Raw genomic sequence first — 9,967 nt, forward strand, 5'->3', positions numbered from 1 at the left:
ACAAGCATTGATTGTCTTCAACATAAGGAAGTGCAAGACCAGCAAAAGAATGGTTCATTTGTATACCCTCACATTAATCCAGCACAATTAACACATACTGTATTTTATAGTACAGGAAATTTTGTATTTCTAACCTGTAAATGCCGCCCTGAGAATGTGCAAGTATAATGTTTAAACAGTTAATTAAAACAGCAGATCTAACTTATCCTCACATGCAACAACATTCAAAGATATTCGATTTTCATCATTAATTAGCACAAAACATGACTCGTAAAATGCCATTTCAGAAGCAACAACCACGACACATAACATGCCATTTCAGAAGCAACAACCATATATAGTACATAATATATCGCACTACATAAAACATATCGCATAGGTCAGACAAGTTCCTGCTAGCACCAGCCTCACACAAAAGTTCATTAAAGAACTGTGGCCAAGTTATTATAGTTAGACAGCAGCTACTATCCGCCTCACCCATTCTTGGGTGAAGGAATACCGTCAGTGGGATAACATAACGGAAAAAGGCACCAGCCAACGGTAACTTCCATTTCACACGAGCCAACCTTAAGCGAACGAGAGCTTCTACCAGATTCTAATGGTTGAAAGAACACCTCACGGTCAACCTGCTGGCTGCCTAGCCAACCTGCTGCATGCACTCTCAGCTCCCCAAAGCTTTCAACAGAAACCACGTGTCGTGACAGCTCAATGGTGCCATCAGCAGCAACAACAGGCGTATCCTTATCTCCAATATTGAGCAGTAACACCCTCATGTGACTGACGCTAGCAGTCGAGGCAATGAACAGCCCGCTGAATCCATCTGGCCAGGACCCGCCAACAATACGCACACTGATTGTGGCCTCAATGGATGAGACTACAATGCCACATGTCAGCTCCAATGTGCTCAGCTTGCTTCTATGTTTTTGGCTGCTCACGCATGATCTGAGGGCGTGCTCTCCCTTACTCGCTTGATAATTGATTGACTTGCAGCACTCGTAGCGAAAGCCTAGCAGGCTTAGATCTTTGTCCTCTAACTCATTGCTGCGCTTCACTTTCAGCGTGATATCGAAATGCATAGGCCCAAACAGAGTCAAGGGAGCACGGGTAGGACCTGTTAATACTAAATATGGATCCTGCATGCAACACCACCAATTTGAGTAAACAATGAGAATATCTCCAATACTGGCAAAAGAAAAGGGACAGCTGATCATCAACTGTGACTTAATTTATAGTGATAATATATTGGCTTAAACTAGAAATCTGTGGGCACAACAACAAAAAATGGATAGTGAACACAATGCCAATAAAATGGATGTTCAAATATTTCTGAAGCCTTCAAACCAACAGAGCAAATATGAACTAACAAGTGAAGTTGGATAAGAGGTAAAATTTGAGCAGCAGAATCAGGAGAACGTTACCATGCATAGAGCATAATACAATGTGAGGTGCAAACAAATGATGGCAGAAAACATTAGCGTAAATGCGTTAGCATAACATAAAAAAGAAGGAACTATAGTGGTTGAGGTCTGCACATATAGCTCAAAGCATATTAACGAAAGTCATGTCTGCAACATTTGCTTTCCAATACCTTGAAATGTTTCTAAAACATCTTGCAACCATTTCTCATGAAGTACAGTAAAAGACAATACTAGTATCAAACACACACTAGAGGTTGTGAAGTAAAAACCATAACAGACATATGGTACATACAATACGGAAACACTCAAGGACAGTAATCAAAAAAGGCTTTGTTGCAGAGCTAGAAACAAATAAAACATAATGAATGTGAGAAATAAGAACCTCCTCATTGAGAGTTTGACAGTTATCCCTTTTGCGCTCAAAGATAATATTGCGACGGTGATCCAGGTCATCCCTCACAGCAACGATACCAAACACATCCAGCGGCCAATGTAAATCCCCATATATTTCCTCAACTTTAACTGAAAAGATCTGCATACTACGCTCGGGGTTAGTAACACCAGGCTTCGTCGGCTTGTCCGTGAAACACATGGCTGGGATCCGAGCTGCATGTAGTGGCAGGAAATTTCACTTCAGTTAAAGAGATATTAACCTATGCATGTGGTGACAGTAAATTGTGATTCAGTAATGTCCTACCTCTATCTATCCAGATCAATGGTGAAATTAAATATAGGAACATCAATTGATCGAATATACAGCAAGAAGAGATGCAATGGAATCATCAATTGATTGGAAATATACTGTTTAGTCCCTGATGAAAGAACCAAAGATCAAACGAATTTCGACATGATAAAAGTTCGACAAAGCAGCCTGAGTTTCTGATATAGTAGAAACACTTTGTAATGAGACTATCAGAAATGTAAGCCCGTTGGATAGATTTATTTTCAAATTATAGGAAGCCCAAAATGTCTACATTTATGGGGGACAAACAGAAGAGGAGAAATTCTATAGTTCTGAACAAGAAGTTGCAGAATAAATTACAAAATCTAGAGGAGACGAGAGTAATTTGCAGAGAGCAACTTGCACGTAGGGGCAAATACAAACTGGATTGTCTAAGCTTTATGAGGATAATGAATACTATTGATTTCAACGGTGTAGCAAGAAGTGGCTATTGGAGGGCGATAACAAAACAGCGTGCTTTTACAGGGTAGCAAATGAGTGGCAACGGAAACATACTATTTATTCAGTGACGAAGGATGATGTGTGGATTGAAGGTTTGCCCAATTTACTGAATTTAGTCATATGCTTTTATACTGATCCATTTTGTAAAAACAGTAAGGAATACTATAGACATTGAACTTTGAAAAAATGCACGACTAAATCAATTGGAATTTTCTTTTTCATTTCATAGAGAATCAAGGATTTAGTGAAATGTGGCTGAAATGGCTCAAAAGTGTTATAACAGGGGGTACTTTGAATGTCAAAATTGCTTGGCAAAATATGGCACAATTGAGTGATGCAATAATCAGACTCGTACCATATTTGGTTGAAGAAGGGGGTATCTATCCTACAATACGTGGATGATACTATCACACTTATGCAGGATGATTCATATGTGGCCAAAAATATGAAACTATTACTATTTATGTTTGAAGGAATACAAGGCCTCCAAATTAACTTTTAGTCAGTCAGGTTGGTTCATGGCAAATAATGTAGTTAGGTGTACCAGGGCGGGGCTACTGATTGAACATTAGAGCGATTTAATTGAAAAATGCAAAACACTAGAAAGGTTAAAATATGCAAGCCTAATGGAAAGGAGAGGTCTTATATATAGATGATAGAAGAATAGCTATAGGGGATGGAAAAATACTGATTTTTGGAAGATCGAGCAAAGCTTCCACAACTATTTAAACTGTCAAACCACCAGGGTAAAGAGCCTGAGGCATACAACAGTGGGATCAAATGCAGATAAACCTATTTGGGGCTTGAGTAAGGAAAAACAATCAGCGCCATCAATGCATAACTATCTAACACAGTTCTGGAATAACAGACTGTTTAATCACATTTGGAAAGCAAAATTACTGCTGAAAATCAAACTGACAGGGAATTTACAATGCTGGGTGCTGAAGGTTTACAGAAAGTAGCATCACAACAACAACACAAGAGAAATTCAAAGCCGTGATAAGTAACAATGTGGATTTGACAGGTTTCAGTGCGATGAAAACCAACCAGCAGATAGAAGTATACACTGGCACAAGTGGCGTGCTCATTGAGGAGATATCATCTGCTTAGTGAAGACAAAATGGAGGTCAAGACCACGCCGGCAGCTTAATTCACATGCATTTTCATGTAATAAGTAGAACTATATTTCTGCTTTATCATTCGTACCAGAAATAACTGCCTGCAATACTTGGTTAAACCTGTTTAAATTTCAGCTGTTTTTGCTTGATTTCTCAGGATGTACAGTCGCAAACAGATCTGATGCTAAGCATCACAACTCTGTTACACTGAAGGTAGTGAGATCCGTCACGACCCTTTTGGGGAAATTCCTACACAGTAATAAGAGAAAGGAATGGAGATTGACTTACTCGTGGCCTCGAAGGAGCCGAACTCTTCGGCATATTTCCACTCCCAGTTCTCTCGGTAATATTGGTAAGACCGCTCGTCGGGATCCTTCTTCGGTTTAGTTTTCTCCAACTCCAGTCTTGCCATGTCTTCCGCCGCCATCTTATCCACGTACGCCTGACCAATCAGCACCTCCCTGGCCAAATGCTCTCGCTCCAGCCACTCTCGCTGCTCCTCCGTGAGCGCTTCCACCACGAGTGGCGTCGCGTCGGGGTTCTCGGCGTTCCACCTCGCCACCAGCCCCTCCATTTGCTCCTCTAGTACCTGATTCATCGCGGCATCCATCGCATCCAGCACCGATGGATACTCCGTCTTTGTCATCTTCCTCGACGTTCTCCTACTCCCCCTGGCCATCTCGGTTCCCGCTTCCTCCGTCGTCTCCGAACACGCCTCCATCTCGGCAAGCCAGTGCGGCTGATCGTCCTGCCGCCGTCGCCGCTCTGCTCCTGACCTAGAAAACTCCTCTGGGTACGTTCGGCATTTGGGAGTTGAGAGGCTCGCCCATATGGCGCAAACTGACGATTATTTAGGCTGATGAGAGGTCCATAAATCCGGAACGGGCCGACATGAGGTTTCTTTAGTCTTTGAAAAGGGCCGACATGAGGTTTCTTTAGTCTTTGAAACGGGCTGACATGATTCCAAAAAGAAAAGAAAAACGGGCCGACCAAAGTGATCTCTCTTGATTTCCTCGTGCCAGTAAATCCTGGATCCTGCTCTAAAAAAGAAAAGTAATCGTTCGTCGATGTTCTAAAAAAATGTAATCGTGCATTTTCACTAAAAAAAAGACAGTAACTGTGCATGAGTAGCTAACAAAACTAATGCTGCATGCTCTACTAAAAAGAAGAAAGCATGCATGTACGTGACGCGGTTAATATAAGCTCGAGCTAGTCGTGGGCAGATGTATTTCCATTTTTCAGTTAATGGGAAAGGGGTTATGAAAAATCTGAGCTCGAGCTCATGCGAGCTCGTGTGAACAATAAAATTAAAAAATAGAAGAAATACTCATTTTTTGTTGTAATTATTGACAAATGTTTTGATTGCTTGCAAAGTTTCATCATCGGATGGCATTTGTGGGAGACATGGCAAAAAAAAAAAATCAAGGCTCCAACAATGTTATTTCAAGCATTTTGATGCATCCATTTTGTTTTTTTGTCACGTATTCCATGAATATCACCCCTGATGAAACTTTGCAAGCTATCAAGACATTTGTCAATGTTTGCTAAAAAAATCAGATTTTTTTTAACACAAAAAGTTTTTTTTACTATTCACCCGAGCTCATGTGATCTCGAGTTGAGAAGAGCACTTCCGACATGTACGCACGTACGATGTATCTTGAAGAGTTTTACCTCGTCTTCTCAAACCACATGACTCTTCCTTGTTACAGGAATGCCGCGTAAGATTTTGCCATCAGGGAATCTGAGTTGTGTTGTGCGCCGATACCACCGTGATCACTTTGCATCGGATGCACGTATACTGTAGTGGCATCATCATTTATATATCCATTCAAAGGATCCCAGCTTCTTAGCACGGCAAGGGCCTGGCTCACACGCAGGGGTCGCCCTTTAGGGCGAGATTGCATCCCAACTACAGTACTTTGATCGAGCTCTAAGTATTTTTCATCCACAAGTGCCACTAGTTGGGTGGCTCGGCCGGACGCTGCGGCTTGATCAAGGGAGCCTACGCACAGTCATGCAGTCCATAACATAGACTGCATCCTCATCGGTGCAGGAACACATTTTCACCCAGCTTTCTTCTTCAAATAACTGGCCGTGGCCTGATGTGTTTGAGGGGAGAGAGAGCAATCCATTTCATTATGAAGAATATTTGTGGAAATCAAATAATGTTTTCTAGATTAACGGTTGATACATCATTAGAGCGACGTCAAACATTGAATATAGACAGTTAAACGGTTGGGTTTATTTAAATTCATCAAACTCATACTTTTACAAGTAGTACTCGTAGTAAAATTCATGCGGAGGTAGATTACAGTGTTTTTTCTTTTACAGGGAGCTACTTTACAGATACGTCCTTTAACAAGGATTTAGAGCTTTCTCTTTGTAGATTTGGCAGTAGGAGCGGCAAACAGTTTTCTGTTTAGGCATTGCATGGTCAATGTGTCATCGTCCATAAAAAGAAGACGGTAGAACAGGTGATGTCAAAAAAAAACGGTATAACAGGAGTGAGCTCGCCAGTTCCGGTCATGCAGTCCATAACATAGACTGCATCCTCATCGGTGCAGGAACACATTTTCACCCAGCTTTCTTCTTCAAATAACTGGCCGTGGCCTGATGTGTTTGAGGGGAGAGAGAGCAATCCATTTCATTATGAAGAATATTTGTGGAAATCAAATAATGTTTTCTAGATTAACGGTTGATACATCATTAGAGCGACGTCAAACATTGAATATAGACAGTTAAACGGTTGGGTTTATTTAAATTCATCAAACTCATACTTTTACAAGTAGTACTCGTAGTAAAATTCATGCGGAGGTAGATTACAGTGTTTTTTCTTTTACAGGGAGCTACTTTACAGATACGTCCTTTAACAAGGATTTAGAGCTTTCTCTTTGTAGATTTGGCAGTAGGAGCGGCAAACAGTTTTCTGTTTAGGCATTGCATGGTCAATGTGTCATCGTCCATAAAAAGAAGACGGTAGAACAGGTGATGTCAAAAAAAAACGGTATAACAGGAGTGAGCTCGCCAGTTCCGGTAAAAAAAATAACTGAGAACTGAATCAGTAGAATGAACGAGACATAAAAAACAAAATGCGTCTGCCGGGAGTCGAACCCGGGTCTATTGCTTGGAAGGCAATTATCCTAACCGTTGGACTACAGACGCTATTTGGTTAGGAGTGGTTAATTACTCTTTACAGCTCTAAGTATGCGGTAACAACGTACACCCAGATACACGCCTTCTGCGACTGCAAGGCCGCAAGCAGTGAGCGAGGGCATGCAGCAGAGGCAACTACGTACAGCAAAAGGTAGCATGAATCGCCATCTCGATCTCGCCTACAGACTACAGTAGAAACGGGTCTACTCCTGCCTGCCATCCATCCATCCGGCGAAGCATCTCGCCGTTACGATCTCTCCCTTCCTTTCCCCAGCCCAGATGCCAAAAGCGGGGGCAGCAACAGAGCCAAAGCACGCAGCTTTGGAATATGTAGCCTTTCACTGTTCTGAAAGAAACCCCTAAAATTGCCCGTCCCTCCCCCTGCGCTCTCCTCCAACTTTCCCTTCAGCTTCTACCCTATAGGATATAGATCGAGTGGATGCAAACTGATACCGCACGTACTCGATCACTGTTGCCGTTTACGCCATCGCCATGTTTGATCTGTCTCCGGATCATTAGCCAATGGGGCCTGGCCGCCTGATATTATACTGTAGTGTATATACGCGCCCCCTCTCTGGGTCAGGAGCCAGGCTACTGTAGTGTGAGCCTGTGAGATACGCCAATTATGTAGTCCACTAGCATCACCTGGCAACAGTGCCTGCCTCTGTCAACAAGTTGAGTGAGAGCTGAGACGACAAGTCACCCGAAAGTTTCTATTAGAAGCTAAAACCATGGGCGGTGTAGAAGTAGAACACCGAATATACACCTCAATAATCAATATATGAGCGGTGTACGACTCTGAATATATACCTCGATCGATATATACAGATCCAGTCAAGGTTTGTAAAGAGAGAGGATCCATACGAGGATTTTGTTGCCTCCAATATCTTTAGTTGATATCTTGCACATGAGCATTGAGCGGCACAGGTGGTGCAATTGTAATCGACAGGAGAATTACGAGTGGGGCTTAATTAGTTGTTTATTTTACATGGTTATTAAAGGCGTTTTGACTGGAAGATGGATGGATCAGCAGCTATCTAGAGGATTGAAACAGCCTTTGCTTTTAGCAGGCTGTGAGTGCCAAAGGATATCCCATCAACAGATCGACACATCATATCTTGTTCTTCCCAGGGGTTGTTATCATGTTGAGTGATGTGACTTGGGAGAAACCCACACGCCAAGCCACACCAGTACGTCTAAAAGGGTGGTGTGTGGTGAACTGGTGACTAATCTTTACGGGATTGATTCGAGCAACTTTTTGTAATAAGAGCAATGATGACCCACAAGTATAGGGGATCTATCATAGTCCTTTCGATAAGTAAGAGTGTCGAACCCAACGAGGAGCAGAAGAAAATGACAAGCGGTTTTCAGTAAGATATTCTCTGCAAGCACTGAAATTATCGGTAACAGATAGTTTTGTGATAAGGTAATTTGTAACGGGTAACAAGCAATGAAAGTAAATAAGGTGCAGCAAGGTGGCCCAATCCTTTTTGTAGCAAAGGACAAGCCTGGACAAGTTCTTATATAGAAAAAAGCGCTCCCGAGGACACATGGGAATTATCGTCAAGCTAATTTTCATCACGCTCATATGATTCACGTTCGTTACTTTGATAATTTGATATGTGGGTGGACCGGTGCTTGGGTAGTGTCCTTTCTTGGACAAGCATCCCACTTATGATTAACCCCTATTGCAAGCATCCGCAACTACAAAAGAAGTATTAAGGTAAACCTAACCATAGTATGAAACAAGTGGATCCAAATCAGCCTCTTACGAAGCAGCATAAACTAGGGTTTAAGCTTATGTCACTCTAGCAACCCATCATCTACCTATTTACTTCCCAATGCCTTCCTCTAGGCCCAAATAACGGTGAAGTGTTATGTAGTCGACGTTCACATAACACCACTAGAGGAGAGACAACATACATCTCATCAAAATATCGAACGAATACCAAATTCACATGACTACTAATAGCAAGACTTCACCCATGTCCTCAGGAACAAACTTAACTACCCACAAAGCATATTCATGTTCATAATCAAAGGGGTATTAATATGCATTAAGAATCTGAACATATGATCTTCCACCAAATAAACCAACTAGCATCAACTACAAGGAGTAATCAACACTACTAGCAACCCACAGATACCAATCTGAGGTTTGGATACAAAGACTGGATACAAGAGATGAACTAGAGTTTGAGAGGAGATGGTGCTGGTGAAGATGTTGATGGAGATTGACCCCCTTCCGATGAGAGGATCGATGGTGATGACGATGGTGATGATTTCCCCCTCCTGGAGGGAAATTTCCCCGGCAGAACAGCTCCGCCGGAGCCCTAGATTGGTTCCGCCAAGGTTCCGCCTCGTGGCGGCGGAGTTTCGTCCCGAAAGATTGTTTTTGATTTTTTTTCCAGGGTAAAAGACTTCATATAGCAGAGCATGGGCACCGGAGGGCTGCCAGGTGGCCCACGAGGCAGGGGGCGCACCTAGGGGGTAGGGCGCGCCCCCCACCCTCGTGGATGGTGGGTGGCCCCCCTCAAGTATTTCTTCCGCTAAATATTTTTTATTAATTCCCAAAATGACTTTTGTGGAGTTTCAGGACTTTTGGAGCTGTGCAGAATAGGTCTCCAATATTTGCTCCTTTTCCAGCCGAGAATCCCAGCTGCCGTCATTCTCCCTCTGCATGTAAACCTTGTAAAATAAGAGAGAATAGCCATAAGTATTGTGACATAACGTGTAATAACAGCCCATAATGCAATAAATATCGAGATAAGAGCATGATGCAAAATGGACGTATCGGACACGGAGTCCTTCACGACTCTGATATCTTTGTCTTGTACGACTAGTCCTCCATGGGTCTCCCTGAACGCGTCATGGGCCGACCATTGTGGTGCAGGACGGAACCGACTCGAGGGCCTCACCTCGGCCACCTCATGCGGTGACACACCCTCTGCCCCTAGGTCTCCTTATCTTCTCACACCCACACATACCAACACAGACACCAGAAAAAATATTTTCTCCTCATGCCTCTATCCCTCCCCCCTTGCATGTACACACTCAAGGGCATCTCTCGCCGTGACATCCTATTCGTCTCTCTC

At 42.7% G+C, this 9,967-nt stretch overlaps 1 protein-coding gene and 1 non-coding gene across 2 annotated transcripts; both read right to left on the reverse strand.

Annotated features, from left to right (window-relative positions):
* Nucleotides 1-316: 316 nt before the first annotated feature.
* LOC119348643 lies at nucleotides 317-4,524 on the reverse strand. The gene is made up of 3 exons (XM_037616622.1): nucleotides 4,008-4,524; nucleotides 1,801-2,024; nucleotides 317-1,133 (listed from the first exon to the last, which is right to left on the reverse strand). The coding sequence occupies exons 1-3, from the start codon at nucleotides 4,438-4,440 to the stop codon at nucleotides 474-476; spliced, it is 1,317 nt and encodes a 438-aa protein (XP_037472519.1). The 5' UTR covers nucleotides 4,441-4,524; the 3' UTR covers nucleotides 317-473.
* Nucleotides 4,525-6,809: 2,285 nt separating this feature from the next.
* On the reverse strand, nucleotides 6,810-6,881 carry TRNAG-UCC. The gene has a single exon. It is a non-coding gene; the product is annotated as a tRNA-Gly (tRNA).
* Nucleotides 6,882-9,967: the final 3,086 nt, after the last annotated feature.

Source organism: Triticum dicoccoides, chromosome 1B (assembly GCF_002162155.2).
Source record: "Triticum dicoccoides isolate Atlit2015 ecotype Zavitan chromosome 1B, WEW_v2.0, whole genome shotgun sequence".
Taxonomy (NCBI): Eukaryota; Viridiplantae; Streptophyta; class Magnoliopsida; order Poales; family Poaceae; genus Triticum; species Triticum dicoccoides.

Excerpts from the sequence above, each read along its gene's own strand:
- LOC119348643 (XM_037616622.1), bottom strand. The coding sequence starts at position 4,440 with ATGGAGGCGTGTTCGGAGACGACGGAGGAAGCGGGAACCGAGATGGCC. Across the intron at positions 2,025-4,007 it reads CGGCTCCTTCGAGGCCACGA|CTCGGATCCCAGCCATGTGT; the intron begins GTAAGTCAATCT and ends CACTACATGCAG. Across the intron at positions 1,134-1,800 it reads GTCAAACTCTCAATGAGGAG|GATCCATATTTAGTATTAAC; the intron begins GTTCTTATTTCT and ends TGTTGCATGCAG.